Source organism: Dermacentor andersoni, chromosome 9, assembly GCF_023375885.2.
Source record: "Dermacentor andersoni chromosome 9, qqDerAnde1_hic_scaffold, whole genome shotgun sequence".
NCBI classification, from domain to species: Eukaryota; Metazoa; Arthropoda; class Arachnida; order Ixodida; family Ixodidae; genus Dermacentor; species Dermacentor andersoni.
In genome coordinates, this window is record NC_092822.1 from 80421670 (window position 1) to 80443412 (window position 21743).

At 42.3% G+C, this 21743-nt stretch overlaps 2 protein-coding genes across 13 annotated transcripts in view; one reads left to right on the plus strand and one right to left on the minus strand.

Annotated features, from left to right (window-relative positions):
- LOC129382127 (uncharacterized) overlaps nt 1-21743 on the plus strand; it is a 53669-nt gene that overhangs the window by 20156 nt on the left and 11770 nt on the right. For 3 of the 8 annotated variants that reach the window (XR_011890037.1, XR_011890036.1, XR_011890035.1), the window contains one exon: nt 596-700. Coding sequence is in view for 4 of the 8 variants with exons in the window: in XM_072284227.1 (XP_072140328.1) it covers nt 596-662; nt 12710-12840 (198 nt within the window). In the remaining 4 variants the exon portion in view is untranslated. Of the gene's footprint in view, nt 1-595; nt 701-3314; nt 3705-4189; nt 7124-12709; nt 17143-21743 lie in introns of those variants that run through there. The other 5 variants (XM_072284228.1, XM_072284226.1, XR_011890038.1 and 2 more) reach the window with 4 other exon arrangements.
- LOC126520403 (zinc finger transcription factor family protein 17-like) overlaps nt 7206-21743 on the minus strand; it is a 31881-nt gene continuing 17343 nt past the window's right edge. For 2 of the 5 annotated variants that reach the window (XR_008610202.1, XR_011890033.1), the window contains exons 3-4: nt 10702-10884; nt 7206-7706 (exon numbers count right to left, since the gene is read on the minus strand). Coding sequence is in view for 2 of the 5 variants with exons in the window: in XM_050169326.3 (XP_050025283.1) it covers nt 7450-7706; nt 10702-10884; nt 20561-20701 (581 nt within the window). In the remaining 3 variants the exon portion in view is untranslated. Of the gene's footprint in view, nt 7707-10701; nt 10885-12626; nt 12674-20560; nt 20702-21743 lie in introns of those variants that run through there. The other 3 variants (XR_011890034.1, XM_050169327.3, XM_050169326.3) reach the window with 3 other exon arrangements.

A 21743-nucleotide genomic window follows, 5' to 3' on the forward strand; every position in this document is an offset into this window, starting at 1 on the left:
AAATAGATGATTGCACAATGGTGGCCGCTTTTCATAAGTTAGCTTCGCTGGAATACATCTGTGTTAGTGGCAAAGCATACGAATTTGGTTTCGTGTCTTGGTGAACTGTGCAAGCTATTTCCGGCCCAAATTTCTTTTTAAAGAGTTGCACGCATTCATCATCATCATCATCCTATTTTAAAGTTCAATGCAGAATGAAGGTGCCTCCCTGCAATCTCCAATTATCATTGTCTTGCACTAGCTGATGCGAACTTGTGCTTTCAAATTTCATCTCACCTAGTTTTCTGTCATCCTTGACAGAACTTCCCTTCCCTTGGCACCCATTCTGCAACTCTAATGGTCTACTGGTTATCTACCCTATGCATTACATGGCCTGCCCAGCTTCATTTTTTCCTCTTAATGTCTACTAGAATATCGACTATCCACACTGCTCTCTTCCTGTCTCATTGTCATTTATCATTGCATTGCTCTTTGTACGGCCCTTAACATGTTCTCGAGATTCTTCGTTAACCTCCAGGCTTATGTGCCATACTGCATGCTTAGAAGAACAACGTGTCTACCAAGTTGACGTTTTCAAATTCCCTGATTTTTTCAGGTTTCACAGAACTTTGTTTTATGTCAAGATGGGCTGACACCATGTCACCTGATGCTGTCACTCTCTGGTAAGCATGTTAAAAAAATAAAAACAATCCAGTTTGAACAGTAAGGAGTAGTGTTTATTTTATTCAAAATAGAAAACTGAAAAGAGGGGTTTGTAAAATGCACAGCTACTAAAATATCTTCGGAAGAAACTCGGTGCCCTTTTACTCTGTGAAGGATGACCAGCAAAGCTGCGTACGTGGGCCCCTTAATGGTGAACTGCACCTCTACCGCGGGTCGGCCTGGTATTGCACTACCTATGGGATTGGCCCATGTGTGGGGGAGTGCTTAAAGCCTGCTTCATCTCCGCCGCAGGTTTGACTGGCATTTCACGACCTTCGGGATCAGCCCACATATGGGGAGTGCTTAATGCTTGCTTCACTTCTGCCTCGGGTTGGCCTGGTATTGCACTTTCTTCGGGATCGGCCCACCGTATGAAAAATTGTTGGTCTATGTGCAAATGCGATCTGCCAGATCCTCACCATAGACAGCTTCACTGTAAAAAAAGTGGTCTAGCTCACGGCAAATAGAGTCAAACATTTTAAAATGCGAATAAAAAGAGATGCATACAAAAGCAAATAGCTATTTGTATCAACTGATAGCAAGCTCATTGGTATCATGCCCGAACTTTGTCACATATGAGATTCTCCAAGCAACTGGAAAGTCAACCTCAACTGTCTTGACATACTCTCAGCCTGCCCATAATGCCTCAGTGTTGCATTTCATTGCTTTAAGAGATTTATTTTGGTTTGGATGTGGGTAACCTGCATCTTAGCGTCAGCCAACACTTTGCTTTTTGAGCGCAAGCTCCTTCAAAGAGGCGGCGGCACAGTTCCTTTCCTGATCATTCCTCGATGCAATGGTCCTTCCTATTCTTGTCCTTGTTACGCTGCGTGTTCGCCCCATGGATGAAGCATCCTTTTGGTCAGTTGTACAGTCCGATTTTTCAGACTCCCTAAGGGCCGCTACAATGTCCGAAAAAAAAATGAATGCATGTCTTTTACTGCCCTTAAGGGCCCAAATCGCCACAGGCACGTCCGTAAAAGCTCTGAAGGTCTGCCAGTACACTTATTAGGCATATAGGTGCTTGCACTCTGACAGGAGACTGCAAGTGCACGTGAGTCTAACAATATATGTGCTGCGTCCCATACACTTCACCGCGTAGCATCACTGTGCTGAGGCAAAGCTGCCTTTCGAGGACTAGCAATATGCAACGCGCCGTGCTTTACGAGGATTGCAGAGGCAGAGTGGGTACCTTTGCTGACAGCGGTGAATTCTTTCAATGAAAAAGACAGCACCGAATGTCAAGAACCGTAATAGCATACCTAGGCCTAGCGTTCCCGCCATGGTGATTACAGTGGCCAGTGGATCTGCGTGTGAGTGTCAGTTCAAGGTGGTGAGATAACACGGCGGTGTTGGCTTTGATTAATGCCATATCAAATCTGCAGTTGCAGCACATTCGGAGTGCGGATCAATGGTGAATATCTCGGCAACAGTGGGGACAAATTACTAGTGATTGAGGACCTTAACCAAAAAAGTGTTAGAGTGGGTTTGAAGATTAATATGCAGAAGACAATGTTGAATTCACATTGCCAGTCAGCCTCTAGAGTCTGTACAGGAGTAAGTCAGTTGCTCGTAAGGGACCCTGATCATGAAAAGGCAATTTACCTAAGAATAAAAATGGGGTGGAATGCATATGGCAGGCATTACCAAATCATGGCTGGGAGCTTACCACTGTCATTGAAAGAAAAAAATTAAATTATGGATTTTTACTTGCCAAAACCACTTTCTGATTATGAGGCACGCCGTAGTGGAGGACTCTGGAAATTTCGACCACCTAGGGTTCTTTAACGTGCACCTAAATCTAAGTACACGGGTGTTTTCGCATTTCGCCCCCATCGAAATGCGGCCGCCGTGGCCGGGATTCGATCCCCATCCTCGTGCTCATCAGCCCAACACCATAGTCACTGAAAAGAAAAGTGTACAACTATTGCATTCTACTAGTGCTAACTTATGAGGCACACATCAGAATCGGGTAAATACCGTAATTAAACTTTGTGATATATGGTTCTTGCTTCAAAAGTTTCCTATGGCAAGCATAAATGGGAGTTGTCGACACGCGATCACACGTGTTGAATGCATACATTGTTTCCTAAGCATCGTCGAGCTAGACGTGCTGCCACTAAAGGAGTCGCTATTGGGTTCACCATAGGGGTCAACAGCGAGTCACTGTTCCAAGTTCAAGTTATCCTGTGAAGGCCAATTTTACAATCAAAATAAGAGATTCGGGACTGTAGAAATGTATGACTGCCGGCCAAGACCTTTGGCCAGGATTGAATTACTCGGAGTCGACTGTACCATATGGCAGTGGAGTTTGCAGCAAGAATGTATCTCCTACTACACATAGCAGTATATTGGCATGCTGCAGTGCTCAGTGGCTGCAGAACAGTAGACTCCTATAAATTTGATCCCGTCTGAAAGTCCCAGCCGACACACGTGCATTTCTATAGGTCCAAACTTCGGTTATTTTGATACTAAAATAGGCCTTCACCAAACAACTCCAACTTGAGCAGTCAGCATGCATGCTGACCCCTACAGTGAACCCAATAAGCGACCCCTTTGGTGACATACCTTAGAGGACAGTAGATGTGTGAAACAGACTTTATCTCCTGCAGGAAATGCCTATTTTCTGCCTGCCCAGGAGGAGCTCCAAGCAATAATCACAGATCAAAACGTCTGATTGTGGTATTCACCCATTTCTAATGTGCCATCTTAACAAAACTTCCTTGGCGATTTTTGTATGCTTTACCGCATAACCGATGGGTATTGCGGCGAAGCTCACTTTTGAAAATTGGTTGCAATGTGCAACACATTGGACCCCTGTCCATTTCTTTTTTTAATAAAAATTGTGTGCGCATTTGATTTCTCTTTCATTTTAGGGGCTTTTGTCCTTTCTATGCTAGTTTACACTTCGGACACAGAGACAGCAGGCGTGTGTTTCACTCTGGGGCATGTTAGAATCTGTACGTAAACCATGGCAAATAAATCAGTCATGTGTGTTGGCATTTCTTCTGCATCTTCTTAAATTTGACCCACCAGATAATTCAATCTGTTTCGTCAGTCCCGTCAGAGTCGAATTAACGGAATGAAGTCAACTGCATTTTGCTTGCTGCTCAGAAGTATGAGCTTGAATAAATAACATAGCATTACAACACATAGGACATAAAGGAGACAAATGAAGTGCTGCAACATGTGCCAGCTTGCCTAAGTTAGCACTATATAAGCTTGAACCCAGATGTGCCAGCTACATTAAGGTTGTGACAAAATGTAAAATCGCATGTGTTGGAGACTCAGTAGGTTGGCTTTCCTTCTTGAAAAAGTGTTGCAGAGTGCCTGTTAAGGATTCACTGATTGATGCTGTCAAACTGTCAACAAGGCTGCCAAAAAATTATTCTTAATACAACCCTTTCATGGACACAACAAGGTAACAAATTGTTTTGTGTGTGAAGCATTAAGAGTATATTCGTGATCAAATATTGTTCTTAAAAAGTGACCTCAACGAGACAGCACACGAGACTGCACAAGATCTAACTCACCGTGTGAGCCCGGACTCCCTCTCGGCAGGATGGGCAAGCGAGTGCGATCCCCTCGTCACAACGATCTCACCCAGCATTACAAGTTAATCAAGAGAACCATGCCGCTACCGCACAAAGCACCCAATAAAGCACAAGAAGTCACGTACAGGTGGCTTCAGACAGGCACCTACGCATGCCCGGCCTTCCTGCACAAAATCTTTCCGGACGTGCACCCTCACAATGCGTGTCACTACTGTAAGGATATAGCTAGCCTTGATCACATGCTCTGGGCTTGCCCCCTGGTGCCAGGACCACCAAGGAAGAGTGGGACCGAGCTCCACACAGCTCGGACCTTGAAGCACAGCTCTGGGCTGTCCATCGGGCCCGCAACGCGGTGGAGGGGCATGGCCCACTGTGCGCTAATCGCACGTACCGACGGACGTCAAGAAATTTATTCATCCATCCATCATCAAAGCAGTTGTCAGAAAACATTCTGCAGGGAACAGCTAAAACACTATGCATTTCTCATTACAGTGATATTATGTGTGCGTGAGTTTAATAAATAGATAATTGCAGGTGTGTGTATGGCAAATTCAGATGCTAACTTCACCAAAGTCATAAAAGCACACAGCACTCTACTTAAAAGGAATCTGAGCATTTGGCCACTGTTGTGTCACTAATGTGCACTGTCGTAGCCGTCTTCATTACCAAGCAGAAATACACCCAACAAACTATTTTTCGGATATGCATGAGAATTCGGGTATCCTTGCAACACTGCCACGTACCTCACAGAGGCAATTAATTATAAGCACAGCTGAAATTTCGGATGCTGAAATGCTTTGCCTTCAAAGTGCGGAAGGCACAACCATTGTCGAAAGTGTTGTATAATGCCGGTTTTCAAGAGTCAACTTTGCTGCAATATAGCTTGCTACGGGAAGAGGCTTATGCAATGTATCGTGGTGGAGCATACCAGCAGTGAAAAGGGGCCATTGTAAGATGGCATGATTTAAATTTTTTTATTTACACACATACATACTCTCTTCTGTTACAGCACAAGTGCCAAGAAGCCTGATAAGTGTTGTGGTTGGTCTACAAAATTAAGAAAAATTAAATTATGGGGTCTTACGTGCCAAAACCACTTTCTGATTATGAGGCATGCCGTAGTGTGGGACTCCGGAAATTTCTACCAACTGGGGTTTTTTAACATGCACCTACAGTAAATTTAAGTGCACAGGTGTTTTCGCCTTTTGCCCCCATTGAAATGCGGCAGCTCTGGCCGAGATTCGATCCTGCGACCTCGTGCTTAGCAGCCCAACACCACAGCCACTAAGCAACTAGGGCGGGTACAAATTAAGTTCCTTGCCTACCTAAACAAAAATGTTTGCAACATGATGTGCGTGGTATACCGTCCTTGGGAAGGCAAGCTTAATTGGTTGCTGTTGCCTTTGTGTCTTGCTTCACTCTTGAGCAGCGCTTACTGACTGCACAGTAATAATAAGCTCCACCAAATGGCTAGATTACTTCTGTACTACTCCAAGTGTTCCAAGAAGACTTTTGGAACATGAAGTAGAAAAAAAATTTCTGCTCCTAAACTGCTCCAGAATGTCAACTTTGTGCTTGAAACCATAAACTGTCTTGACCACCACTGAGGGGTTGATCTTGAACATCACTTATATACTTAAGATAAAATCTTGAGTAACACTTACTGGTTGTCTAAACATTTTGAAATGGTTTCACAGGTTCTAATTTAACACTTATATGCACTTTTTAAAACAACAGTGAATAACGATTTCGGTAACATATTTCAGTATTCTACAGTTGATTTGGAGGATTATGCGCCATCACTGGTCTGCAATTATGGAAGTTTAGAGATAAAAAAATGGGGGCAATAATGCCTACGTTTTACACATTGTCATTGTACAGAACACAACCTATGCAACTTGCTATAAAACTGATTTATATAGTATTTGAAATTACCATAAGAGTATGTAAACAGCTGGGGTTTCATAGTTCTAGGTTCTTGTTATGTTTTAAACTAGCACCTCCCTTTAAATGGCAGTAAAAGGCATGCATTAATTTTTTTTTGGACTGCCTGATTTTCTAAATGTTTTGTTTTTGCAGTCCTCAGGGAACCACCCACCGCCACCAAGAAAAAGCACTTTTGACTGTAGCAGTAATCAGTGATTCGCCTAATTGTCAAACAGTTCAGGATGCCAAACAGCCTCGAGACAGCTGTACCTCTGACAGAAGGCACTAATACACAGTGCAATGCACTTTCTGCACTCTAGACTGTGGGATTCTCATCCCGTACCTTGGGTCAAAGGAACGACAATCACAAGGGCATTTATTGCACCTTTCATAGATCAATGCCTGCTAGCCGAGTTGCTATCCACAAAACATGCCGATGGGCGTGCGACAAATCGCGGAAGTCCGACTCACCGCGACCGGATAGCGAGCGAATATGTTCGCCCCTTGCTGGATCCCAATGCCTGGTCGTTCACGCGTACGGTCACGCGAACGGTGGCTCTTTCGCACAAGGCCTCACGAGACGATCTCGCAGAAGCATGGATCGGCGCACGGGCGGCACGTCCGTGCTGCTTGCCGTCCCGAACCAAAGAGGAAACATGTTCTCCCTTGCGCCCCCAAGTAACCCTGCCATGAGGCGGCGTTAGCAGCGCAACACTCGCGCCATCTCTCGCGTGGCCTGGGGCCCGCGGCGAAGCCGTAATGCAGGAGACGGAAGCTATGCGGGAAAAACAACATATCAGGGGACGTGTGACAGTCGCGCATCCCCACAAGACAAATATGATAAGAGCTGTATTATGTGACCTATTATAACTCCGTGGTGACAATACAGACAGGATATGCAGGGCATATAGCGATGAGGACAGTAGCAATGGAATGATATCACCAGTATACAGAGCGCTGAATTCATTCTTGCTCCGTTACTGATAATTGAGAACTCTATCAAATGAAAAATTAAGAGAAATATCATGTGTGAAGGAATACTACTCATCATATCTATTGCAATTATTCTTGGACAGCATTCCCTCTTTCTTGCTTTTATTATTAAGGCATTTATATAGTACTGCTCACCTGCTGTTCCATGTGTTCCATCGACACATATACGATCAGTTCCAAGCCTCTTGAAAAGCTCCTGTTGTGGTGTGGTCATGATGACTAGCATAAAATCTCTGTCATCCAAAAGGTCCTCATTTTTTTCTCTAAAAAAATGTCACTTTTTGTCAGGTTGTCCTTGGTGTTTAAAGAAGAGCAATGGGTTTTCCTTTTCACTATGCATCCTCTCAACCCAGAGTTGCACGCTCACATAGTCATTATCGTGCAGCCGCTCGGTCTTCAAGACTCTGGCATCCCTCATTATTTTGCGGAGATCCTGCTTGCTTAACAGGTTAATGCGGTGGAATGTCTCATCCACGTTGGACCGCACATTATCCAGTACTGCATCCATGGACACGCCTTCTCGCAGCTTGTCTTGAGAGAGTAGAGAAAAAGTGTATATTAGTTGAAGCATAAGTAAAAATTACCGAGCACGCAAGGAAGTGAAATGGGCACTGATGAACATTTTTAATATCATTATTTAGAATTCCTTTAATTGAATAATGAGTTACATTGACTTACAAAAACCTTTTGCAATGGTGTGTGTTAAATAGTTCAAGCTGTCGCAATTTTTGTTCTTTTTAGGTTAGGTTAGGTGTTATGCAGCCTTCAGCTGCTGAAGAGGCAAGATTACATTTCTGAATTATACTACACGATTACATTACATTTGAAGAGGCAAGATTACATATTAAAGTGTTTAAATGTTTGGTGTCATTGATAAACCGTCATAGGGATTATCTGCACCAGTGTTATCAGGTACGTAAGTGAAGAAATTTATTGTGTGTACCAAGTTTACAGCTAGGCTGCCAATTTCATCCTTCACTGTTGGTAACCTTGTTCGCACAAAAGACATTACTGAACCATTGTAAAAGCATTGCACTGGACTGGACATGTGCAGATTGTGGTTCAGATCCTACCCAGGGCAAAAATGTCTTCCACTTTAGTTCCTTTACTAAATATTGCCATTGTTATCAATTTCTATCCTACAGTTAGAACTTAATTTTCCAATTACATTCCATAGCATAAGTTATTGCCACTTCCATAGTGGCATGCCACCATAGAAGGGCAAAACAGTCTGCAATCGAAAGCATGTGCAGCATTTCCAGATTAACTTAAACATCACTGTTACTGACTGAATTGATGCACATAATTTGATTAATGTCAATATAAAAATTGTCAATTAAAGCTTTCAGCAATTATTTTTAATGGTTGATTTATCAGTCATTCATCCATATTTACAGAGCAGACACACCTGTGAACGTATGCTTTGAAGGCTATGCAGTCATGTGGGTTTTTGAGTTAAAGGTATTATTTCAGTCAAGTAGAGTACTGACTGGACACTTGAAGCTGTTTTACGAGTTCATGTCTAATACCCCTGTCACACGGCAAATCTAATGTCATTTACAACGAATGACATTCGCTGATAATGCCATTTCTTTGGTGTCACACGGTAAAACGTAAGGACATTTACAAACAAATCAGTTCGCCAAACTCATTCGCATTCGTTTGGAACTGAATGTGTATCCTCGACACCACGAGTTTACCAGTGTTTCGCAAACAGTACGTGCTTCTTTTTTGTTTTAACAAAAAATCACTATTATTCTATCCATTTTATTACCTAATTATTGCTTTAACAACATTGAAGTCCATCACATAGGTAAATACAGAAAACTACTCTCAGTCCAGTGACCAGACAGCCATCTTTAGCTTTCGCTGCAGCAGTCATGTTGGTTCTCACCGGAGCATCGGCCGCGGCCACTTCAATTGACTTGGCATAAAAGCGTGCGCGTTTTTTCCTGTGGCACGCGCCAAGAACGAGGATATTAGAAGCTCGCATGCACATCAGAAAGGCGATGACATGCAACTGCCCTTCTCGTACCTTTTTTAGCAGATGTAGCGGACGCGCCTATCGTTCTCTTCGCCCTGTTGCTTGCCTTAGCTCGACTCGACTTCGTTGGCAATGTCGACAAGTTAGTAATCGAACACTACGGTTTGAAAGCAGTGATCACATATTCTAGTGGAATTTAGCATACTGGAAAATAATTATTGGACAAAAGTGGGTTTGAGGTGTGTTTTTTTTTTTACTATCGTCATTGTCATCATTTTCAAATGGCATTAGTTTTCGCCGTGTCACAGGGGTATAAGCCTAATTATCGTGATCGTTTCAATCATGTTTCATTCACATAGCTGATTCATGAGCATCCAAATATTAAGGCACCATATTTTCCAAACCATAGGTGCCACCATTTTCTTTTCATTTTCGTCCAAGCGTATTGTAGAACAGTGTAACTTATATATGCAAGACCAACATGAGACATTCTTTTTCTCCAGCAATGTACTTGCAGTTTACTTTGTCTGCTAGAATGTGCGGCTCATAAAATTTTTTTTTACTGAAGTTTAGTGCCCTGAAATGGGTAAGTACGACATTTTAGGATAAGTGTATAAACATGCACAATCGCATTTCACGATGCTGACCCAAGTTAAGATAGATGCATCTTATACAATGAGTTATATACACATATTTTTTCTTTGAAAGTTGTGAAAAGAGGGGGGCAAGGGGGTGACTTGTACAACAGTTCAAATTATAGTCCAGAAAATATGGCACATGGTTTGTGAGCCCTACATATAGTAGAGTAAAATACAACTTGAGCTGATGAAAGTTTCACATGGAAAGCACATCTGCTGTGGATGACCTACAGTAGTGGCGAGAGGTCGCAGTTTCATCGATGTCTGTAATACTTGCACTTCAGTTTAGGCAAAATGGCAGACATAATTATGTACAATGCACCTTAAGTAATCCCAAGTGGAAATTATTCCAGCCCACTGCTATTTTGAGACATTGAATCCCACTAGGATCATAAGTCATACCAATACAGTTAACTGAAAGCCTGAAAAATAATACAGAAAAAGAAAAAGCCACAGTCTGCTACGTGGCCTACAGTGCACCAGGAGGCACTACACTTTCCTGCTTGGTACATGAAGTGATGCAAACAAGTATAAAATAACTAAAGTCGTTGCCTGCAATAAGAATAGCCATATAGGTCAAATATAGGCCACTGGCTGTGCCAAGGTAGTTGTTACCGCTGTGAAATTGGAGAACGGTTCCCTTTTTCTCTCTCTCTCTCTGAACCCTTCAGGCATTGATACAATGTAGCAAAATGATAAACATGTTTATGATGTCATTAACTATAATGCCCTGCATTCAGTAAAGGTGGCCTCGAATTATGTGGAAATTATGAATTATAAATGAATTTCATGTGCTCCAAGTTCATTGCATGGTCTGGCATGAGTATTGCCTTGTATTTGGGATGTTGAAAACTCAACAACCACTCTTTATGTATTATAAAGCAGGGCAAAAGCGGTTTCTTACCAGCAATAGCAGCTCTTTCCGACTTGGACAGAAAAACACGACCCAGTTCAAAGTCGTGGCCTCTGTGCTTGAATTGGAAAACCACATACACACCTGTGTTGTCTTCAGTCACAGCCATTGCCGCAAAACATCTTTTTCCACACTTGACACTTGAAGGCCGCTTCAGCTTTTGTTTACTTGTAGCTGTGGAAAAAGATAACCGGGTAGTTTTTTCTAACTTAAGCACTGGACTTCCAACACATGCTTAGTGGTGGTTCTACTACACCATTTACACCATTTAGCTACAATTCAACTTGCCTGAAACCTGGCTACGCGAACTGTGCAAAGGTGTGGTATTTTCACGCTTTCAGGGCAACGCAGCGTTTTCAGCAGGGGTACGAGAAGACTTAAATATAAGAAACAAATAGTGAACGTGCAAGTAATTCAGTTTGAGATGGATCATCTACTAGACTTTTCAAATATTGAGTAATATTTGCAGTAATGCAATGGATTGCCCGAGATCAAAGCATTGCATGCAGCATTTCAAAAACACTTGGTTTGTCTCGAAACAAGAACAAATAAAACAAATCTGGGTTTTTACATGCCAATACCACGATCTGATTATCAGGCATGCCTCTCTCAGTATAAGTTTCGTCCTGGCTGTCAACACCAATCGAAGCAATTACTATATGCAATGCTAACAGGCTACGGTGACAAAAGCAGCATTCATAGCAAGCACAATGGCATGCACTAAGACCCATTGACCACTGGAAGGCACACAGTTTGCATTGCATACATGTGTTCTTGCACGTGGTTCAGAACTGTATGGCAATTTGTGATCTTTTAAGTACAGGAACTAACTTCTGTGCACACTTGTGATAGTTGCCGACTTGTGAAAAGAGGGGGAGGTTACTTGTGCCAGGTTCAAATTATTGTCCGGAAAATATTGTATATGGTTTGCGAGCCCTGCATATAGTAGAATAATATACAAGTTAAAGTGATGAAAGCTTCACATGGAAAGCAGATCTGCTGTGATCTTGTGGACTCGTACAGCAGTGCTTCATGAGTTATCAAAAACTCGTACTAATGATCTCGGAAACAATTGCCAATCGTACCAATATATTAACACCAAGCTTCCTGTAACTGCTTGCAGCCCATATCACAATCACCAAAAGCTAATTTCATGGCACACTACCCTGACCATTGGCCCTAATCAGCACTGCTTCATCAGGTCGGTTGGGTATCAGTAACTAGAGCTACAGTTAGCTGATGAATTGACTCATATCTATTTGCAGTTGAATCGACTCATATCTATTTGCAGAGGCCAGCAAACCACCTTGTAACAAAATTGAGTGCATGGAATGGTAGCAATGTTGTTTGTGTCCACCACTGCCATCTTTGCATCCATTTGTGCTATGGCACCTCCTTCTGGACGCCGTTCATAGCCTCGCGGCAGTCTCTTGTCGAGCTTCTTGCATTGTTATCGGGTGTAATACACTTGTGCATGTGTTATAGTGCATATGAAAGCACATGTGTCATTTGCAATGCACATAAGACATTCACCTTCACTTCTTTTGTTATGTGTGACAGAGCAAATTTTTCTAGTGCAGTTGTAATTTCTTGCCTCTCCGACGCCTAGGCACACAGCTGCTTTCATTAGCCCACAAAATTTTTATTTACAAAGGCTTTCTACCTACTCAAATGAAAGTACTTGCAACATACTGGCATGGTAATAATTGGCTGGTTCTGGGTGTTAAAATTTTCTTAAATGTGTAAGCATTTCTATGCTTACCAAACGTCCATCACGCAAGATAAAAATGTGGGCCGATCCCAGAGATAGTGCAATACTGGGCCGACCCACGGCGGAGGTGAACAGCCTTCAAGTACCCAACAAAGTGAAAAGTGCATACAATATAGATAGAGCATGGAGCAGTGAGTGGCTTTACCTTTGTTCTGCCTGTCGCTACCACGAGATCGAAGCAGCGCTCGCAAATCTCTCAGCACACACCGCACCCTGCACCTTTCGCAGATCGCTTTCAAGATATGGGCCCGCTCTTCAAGGCAAAGCGACGAGAACACGGAGTTCAAGATATGGTCCACGCGGCGCATAATGGTTTGACGTGGATGGATAAGGCACTAAAGAGCAGTATCAGCTTATAATGATCAGAACGTCATCAGCACACCTGGCGCCGCCGTCTGCAGCAGTCCGTGTTGCTGCGACGCTGCTGTTTATACCGGTCATATTAACTTCCATAACACTTTTTTGTTCAAGTACCCTAAAGAGCCCAGGAGGCATAGGGGTGGGGGATGTTACGATTGGCCAGCGGGGATAGTGACCTTCTGGCTTCACTGCAATGAATCGCTTCGTGAAGCCAACAACACGCCCCCTTCGAATAGCCCTTCGGAGCCAGTAAGGCTAGACACGTTTGGCGGACAGGATTGTTAGCTGGTTCGCTGTCACCTTCAGGGACCAATTGGAGCAAGAAAACTCCTGGAAATGTTTGTTCTATGGCATTCCCCCATGTACTCTGGTAATAGTCACGGTCATGACAGATTCAGCAGCAAACTGCAGAGTCAGCTCAGGAACGACATGCCAGCTTGAGTCAAGCGTGACAACACCTGTCTATGAGGCCTCACTGGTTTTGGTGTGTTCAGTAAAACAAAAGTGCAAGAGAGTGTGTGAACCTTCGCCCTCAAAGGCGGGTACTTCGACGACTTTGGACGCTTTGATTGGATGAAGGTTGGATGGCAGCTTTCCCTGGCCTAGGGATCTAGTAAGGACAGAGAGTGTTTAAGCAGACATTTTCGGCTGTTCAGTGTGCATTTCAGTCATGCTAGACTGATCAGATGTACTGTTCTCCACCCTTCATGTAGATATTGTAAATAAATCCCCTACTCCTCATTCCTCCCTTCAACAACATCCTTAGCATGAATGAGTCGGAGGATGGTATGGGCCAGGTACCCTTTTCATGGCAGACACCATCTCTTACAGGGATTACAATGAAAGGAGCAAAACATACCAAAAGTACACAACTAAACAAGAAATATGAATTGGAACAACATGAATTAGTGAAAAAAAACGACTTATTACAGGGTATATACAATGTGTGAAAAAACATAGTAATGACAAGGTTCAAGGTTCCTAAAATACTTGACTTATCACAATGAGCTGTTTTACATTACAAAACAATGGAAAAAATTTAAGTATACATTACTAAACAGGAAAGCAAAATTGCATATTAAATAAGAACATCAAGAAATGCAACTGGAACGGAACAGCAAGGTAAGAGGTAGTTCAGATTTCTAGGAACAACTTTAAATTATGTACAAATGAGTCGTGACAAATAGCGAGGAGAAGAGGTGAGTGGAAAAACTGATTAGTGTGGGCGAAGATGGGTGCGATTTTAAGTTGGTGATCAAGCCGTCAAGACACATGTCACGAGCTAGTCTGATATTTAGAGTCACGTGGGACAACCGATTGGAGTAAAGTTTATGAAAGAAGGACAATAGTGTCGGAAGCCTGCGTATATTGAGAGGAGCTAAATTAATCTAATATTTGATTTCCGTAACTAGATGTATGCGAGTAGTTTCTTGTGAAGAAGCGAGCAACATTATTTTGCAGAGACTCTAGTTTGTGTTCGAGGTAGGCCTCATGTGTGGATTCCAAATTAAGAAGGCATATTCGATTTTAGAGCATACTAAGGTGGTGTAAGCCAGAAATTTGGTCTCGAAGTTAGCCGAGTGCAAATAGTGCCTTATGAAGCCAAGTGATCTGGTTGCTTTAGTAGAGTGTTCTAGTTTGCCGTTTTTACACTCTGCTAAGCAGCTGAGCGGAGCGAAAGCGTGAATGCGCATGCGCCCTTCGCTTAGCTGCAAGCAGGCTGGTGGAGTCAGAAACACGGTCCGCTTACAAGCTGCCTGAGCAGAAGGTTGCTGCCATTTTTTTCTAGCAAGGGTGGTCGATGCACACACCCACTCTGGCACGTGCATCGAGGCACCTTGCCTGCCTTGCTCTTTACAAGACAGATTTGCACAGACGAAGACTTATGTCTGCTAGAAGGTGCGCATGCTGACCCATTTGAAAACCTCGCAGCGCGGTAGTATGTGATGCATGCTGTGCAACATGTTGGCATCAGAAAGGATCAGATTGGATGCAAAATGCAAGCTCGCTGGCTATCACGTGGCATTTCCCAAGATGGGGCTTTATTTTCCACTGGATAAAATGGACCAGTAATGCATTACAAGTTCACGTTTAGATGCTTTATGGACAAATAAGCTATATGTATTCATTTTACTTATAAAAGCTTTACTTACAAGTTTTACTTATAGGTGCTTTTATTTTGTTTCATTACCCTGAATTCGGCCAGAAGGCACTGCAAATACGAAAGGAACATCAAGCGGAAAGCCAGAAAGGCCGAGATAATCTCGTGGCTGGCGGCAATGGAAAATAAACCTGCTATGAGTAACTACTGAAGAGGAAATAACAATATCGGGAAAGAAACAATCTATAATAACTCAAAGGGAAGCTTATTACTTTCTGAAATGAGCTCGGGATGCCTTAGAACACGCACTTATACAGCAAGATATAAGAAGGAAGAAGCATGTGCTTGCAGCGGTAAAGCTAGGGAAACAATAGAGCATGCTTTACTAGAATGTGAAATATCTCCCCAGCAGTAGATTTAGGCACCACTGGCCTATATACCATTAATAAAATATATCCAGAGAGGGAGATTAAGATGGACTGCAATGATTGTAATGGCATCATTGGAATCGGACATATGCTGGCGGGGTGTCCCGCGACTCTCCCCAAACTTGTTGAAGAATGGACACAGTGGGAGAAAAGGATTCAAAGCCCATTGTTTCAGGACCAACTAAGGGCAGTCCAGGGGGCCCATGATGTCGCTGAAAGGCTTGGCCTGACAGTGCCAACATGGCCTTGGCTTGAGAAGTCTAGCCTCCGGACATCATTACAATAAAAGTTTTCACACACATACACCACTGGCCTGCTTGAAGCCCTTGGGTTCAGCAAGAGCAGAGGGAAAGTAAAAATGTATGCAGTAAAGATTGGTAAGCAGCGAATGGAAGATTGGTGGACAAAAAGTAGGGAAACGTCAAACAACAGAGGCTTGCAAAGACAAAGTTCAGAAAGTTTGGTTATGGGAAGTCATCGTGGGTTTTTTTTTTCTTTGTTAACATAGGTAGAACATTAGGCAATACAAGAGCTTCATGGCGCAACCCACACATCTTTCCAAAGGGGACACTCGTAGCACCTATCCATCCGTCCCTCTGCTCCGCTAGGCTAGACATACAACTAAAACATGCAATCACCCACCACTCCACCATGTGGCTTAGCGGGGCAACTTGGAGCGGGGTGGACCGTAATGACACTAAACTAAAACACTCTAGTGAAAATCACATCTACGCAAATGTTCCATGACAGATCGGATGACAAATGAACACCCAGATATTGCGAATACCGAGGCTACGGGCATGTTTTATAATTATGCAATTGCATAACACGGGTTTAGCTGTAGTCCCGAATCTGATAGCTTTTGTTATATTAATGTTGATTTCCGCTTGCTTACTGCCCCACTTACGGAGATTGTCTAAGTAAGATGGAAGGTAGCAGGTGTCCTCAGGGATAGTAGATCACGCAATCATCAGCAAATAGTCTATGAAACGCCTACCATTACTAATATCGTTAATATAATCTAAAAACAAAATAGGCCTGAGCATGGAACCTTACGGTACTCCAGATTTGACATGATTTAATGGAGACAAATGGTCATTGATGAAAACTGATTGCTACCGGTTAGTTAAAAAGATTGTAGTCCACCTAGTTATCCTCACATGTTAAGATCTGTCAGTTTATGAATAAGCCAGAATTGAGGAACCTTGTCAAAAGCCTTCGCGAAGTCTAGAGATATTACATCGATTCGATAAAAAGAATGAGTGGAGTTATGCAAGTCATTAATTCAAATCAATCGTGTAAAAGTCCATGCCGACTGATAAAGAAAAAGTTATGTTCTGTAAGAAACTTCATTAGAGCAGATGAAATGATGTGTTCGAGAAGTTTGCAGCACATGCTAGTTAAAGAAATTGGTCTGTAATTTGATGGGTTAGACGAATCACCATATTTAAATATGAGAATTATGCAAGCTGCCTTCCAAACATTTGGGACGCATCCCGTGTCAATACATTGCTGAAAAGGCTTGGCTAAAATGCGACATATTGCAGGTTTGGATATCTTAAGAAGTTTAGGGCAGATGCCATCATGGCCAGGAGCAGAGTTAGTTGGAAGACAATCGATACAGGACTGTACTACTTCAGAAGCGATATTAATGTTGTGCATGCTTGAATGCAAAATAGGGGCCTGAAAGCTACTAGGTACAGGAGTCTCGTCCGTGAAAACGGATGAAAAGAAACTTGTTGAATTCAATAGCAACACGTGCCAGAGAAAGAATGTTACCATCCTTAGATAACGGTACCGTCAAGTTCGATAATTTGGGTTTCCCAAATTTTTGTGTCATTGCTAAGCATGTCTGAAATGTCATGGTTGAAAAATTTATCTTTGGCTGTTGTTACGGTCCTGCATAAGTGTGCGTGCTCACGATAGGGCCTCCAATATTCCACAGATGCTCATAGTTCAGCTCTGCAATATATAGGTTTCACATGCGTCGCAAACCAAGTGCTTTCTGTGCAGGCTGTTATTTTGAATTTTGGAATATGCTTTTCTTTTTAAGTGTGATCAGCCCATTATGAAGAAAAACCCAGTTTGTGTTTATGTTGCAATGAGGGAATGACTGCAAGAAGCCGACAGAAAAGGTGGAAAGGTCACTAACAAGCCCGCTGACATTCACGCGGGTGTAATCAAATATTAATTTCTTTCTATTTTCATGTTTCTTTAGGGCACCTATGAATTCACAATGCAAGATATTGTGGCCACTGATACCATCCAATACATTTTCCGTAACATTATTTGGTTCTGTGGCTAGTATGAGGTCAGAGTGAATCACCATGAGTGGGAACAGAAACAATTTGATGCAAATTGAAAGTTGAGAGCATGCCAGGAAAATATTGGCATTGACGTTTTTCTTGTGCCATACAGGAGTCGGCATCAATGCCATTCAGTATTGGGATAGTCGAAATCGCCGACAAGAAATATTGGTGATGTCGGGTACTTGTTCTGGACAAAACTTAAAGACTTGTTTAGATGATCCGGAAAGTAGTGGGATGAATCAAGTGGACGATAGCAGACTCCAATGACAGAGGTAGAATGTGTGGGCAGACAGAGCAACCCTTACAATTTTGAGGCAGGAATTAGTTTCAATAACACAAGCTTCCAAACTAGATTTTACTGCGATTAACACACCGCCACCTCTCGATTCAGTTTTATGTTTTCTAAATAATGAAAACTGACGAGACAAGGACGATCCAAAATGTCGAATGACAACCAGGTTTCGGTGCCTAGAACGTCTACTGAACAGGATTCAAGATAAGAACAGAGGTGATCTTGCTTACGAAATAAGCTGCGGAAGTTTGACAAAAGAATTGACACACATGCATCACAGCGTTCATTTTTTACATCACTGGGTTTTCACGAGGACATGACGTTTCGGAAGGGCACTTACTTCATTAGTGGTATGGTCAAAGACAAATCGTGTTGTTTAGTAGAAGCTTGCCAAACAGAAGTTTGAACCTTTCAGCGGGCTTCTGTTTGGAACGTCCGAAATCTCGGAGTTTCTGGACTGCATCCTCATTGAAAAATCCTTATCAGTCCACATGAGACGATTCAAACCTTTTTTAGTTTAAATGCATTTTTCAGTATGTGTTTTCTTTTTTAAGTTTAGGAATTTCACAATTACCAGCGAAGTATAGCCTTGTCTTTTCTGTCCTATTCTATGGGCACGTTCAATTTCACCAGCTGCAATGCCTAAATATTTAGAAACTAACTCAGTTACAAGCCCTTCCTTTTCCTGCCACGTCTCTGAGTCTTGCTCAATGACTGCTTTAAAGATAAGGTTGTTGTGACGCAATCTGTTACTGAGGTCGTCTACCACCAAACTTGTGTTACAATTGTCCCGATTTTATGCTTTCCAGTTTGTCCTGGGTGTCAAGCATATGAATTACCTCGTGACGCCAGAGGTTCCTTCCATTTAGGAAAGAAGTTCAGTAACATTCGTTTGGACGTCTTTTACTTTCCCTAGGATGTCTTTCTGAAATTTTCCATTACAGGCTGCCGTATCCTTGAAAATGAGTTGATAATGACATTGGGCTGCGTGGAGATGAGCAAGTGGTACAATGCTTAAGCGTACTTAAGTCCCAGAGGAGTTTCTGCATGAATTTTTCAATTGTTTATGAAGGTTTCTTACCTATTCAAAGAAAAGTGTTTGCAACATACTGACGTGGTACTAATTGGCTGCTGCTGGCTGTTGGCCTTGGTGTCTTCCTTTGCTGTTGAGCAGCATTTAGTGAGTGCACAGTAATAATGAGCTGCACCAAATGGCTACACATTACTGCTGTACTACTCGAACTATTCCAAAAGGGCAAATTTTTCTGCTCCAACATGCACCATGACTACTTATTTCCTAGCCCAAATCCTTAACTGGCTAGGCCACCGCTGCATGCTGACACACCACCCACTGTGGGTGTGGGCTGTATTAGCCAAGTCTCAGTAAGACAAAAATAACTGTGGCACTGTTCTTTTTGAGCTTTGTTATTTAATGAAAAGGCTTTGAATTCAGGCCACCAGTGCCACAATAAAGTATTCCTATTCCAGCCGCACTACTTGTTAGAGCTGCATGCCACCTGCACTACTAGCTGGGCCAGTCACTTGAAATCCGTGGACTATAAGGTTAGAGTAGAATCAAACAGAAGACATTTTTTTGATATACTGGCTTTGGACGTCCCCAAATTTTTGGGATGGGCCTGCTATAAATTTTACGTATTCATAACATGGGAAGGTTATGACGACATGTAACCCAGGCAGGCAATGCTTTTGGAAACGAACTTTAAACTTTGCCACTCCGACAGTGGTGAATAGTGATCTGTTGTCATGTTGAGCAGTACTACTTGCATCTGACCGCTGGATGTATTGTGTCACTGTTCGTTATTTATTACATGTGCTTATAACATGTGCTCCAAAAAGATGTTCCAATCATTGGTGCAATCTACTAATACCAGCTACTTTCGCAATGTCTCTGTAGGCATCTCTTTAATCCTTTTATGTCTCACACGATACACGAGGACTCCCCTGCAATCACTGACACAGAAATAGTACAGTGTAGTTCTAAAACAAATGTGCTTAACTCATATTGGTGACAACAAATAGTTTAACATTGGTGCTATCATAGGTCTGGTTTGCGATTACAGCCGATGTCTTGTGGTTGATTATAGGAGTTCTTTAACAGCAAGGTCCAGCATTACTAGAGCTTTGTTTAAAGGGCAGCCACTTGGACAGTGGTACGCTTGGACTCGGGTGTAAGTAGTTTAATATTGATGCATAGGCTTTGAGGTGACCAGGGTCAGGCTAGTGTATACAATTTTTATCCTGTTCTATTTTCTTTCGCATCACTCGCACTTCATTCAGTGTTACTGCATACATGGTGCGTTGAATGATAGGAAGGAAATAGAATAATATGTATAATCTTGGCCAAGATGGCCTTGGAGTATGTTTAAGCCCAACTTTAGGCACACATGATTCCCAGCTTGGGTGAGCATACCGAGATAACTGTCCAGGTTGAGGTTCATTCCGATATGCTGTTAACGCTTCTTTGAGTAATCGTATAAACATGACTGAACAAAAATCTTTGTGGTTTTTAAAAACCCATCAAAGCCAGAGACTCAGACTGGTGGTCATGATACGGGCATTTCACGATACCTTGTGAAGCATAACTTCCTGACCGGTGACAGACGAAGTAGAAATGCTTCTTTTTCAGGTGGCCGCAAGTCTCTGTACCTGTCCTTGCAATGAAGTGACTGCGTGTGTCTTTCTCCACCTTTTCCTTCAATGACTTGAAAGCTGATCAGGATAATAAAATAAAGCAAATGTTACATGTATGCAGTGTGTCAAGGGGAATCAGTTTATTGTAAGCCCACGTTGGCTGTGCAGAATATCTTATGGGGTAATTTAGAAGAAGAAAGAAGATTAAGTACCCTGGACACTTGTATGTTCAGTCTGCATTTCAGGGTGTGTAATGCACAGAACTAGCGTTACAAAGTTGAATCGTAGACATGTTGTGGAACTTAGTAGTTATGAAGAAGAGGTTCAGTGACATCTTTTCTCTTTTCCTGATGAGGATCAAGCATTTGTTTTTCTCAGGGCAAAATTTTAGAGCGAAGCATAATGGAATTGAAGAAAAAGAAGATATAAAAAAGTGACAAGAATGATGTTGCTTCTTGTACATTTTTAAACTATGCTTTGTTTGAGTACATTTTGCAGCTTTCATACAGAGATCAAACTCCTGCGAAGACAGTATGTATAGAAACTGTAAGCTAATTTGCTTTATTAATTTGAGGTTGACACTGTGACATGGCGTCTAATTATAGCAGCACAAAGTGACTGCCATCAAAATTTTTTTCGTGAGCAACGCCAAGAACTGCATGAAATGACAACTGAAAATGACAACTCTACATCTTGCAAATTTCCGTTCTGAACGAGAAAGAAAATACAGAGAATCATACCTTATCTATAAGTTCAAGGCATTGCAACAAATAGGCATAAACATTTCAAAAGGAGCTTTATAATCTATCCGCTATGCTAAATTTCAAGCTATAGGCAACAACACTTAGTTTGGTTTCTTGGCGTATCCTTCTTTTTTTCTTTCCTCTTCTTTTTCTCAGCCGGCGTGTCAGACGCCGTTGACATGCCGGCTAACACGCGTGAGTTGGCACGTGGTTGACACCATGTTTTCCCCGTGTTTTAACTGAACAATTAGTAGATTTAAATTTTTTGCACATTGGGAATTCAGGAAATATAAAACTTCGACAGGAGCTATCATTAGAACTAGTGTACAGTACTTCTAGCACTTCTTTAATCAAACAATGCAAAATTTGCGCTTTGG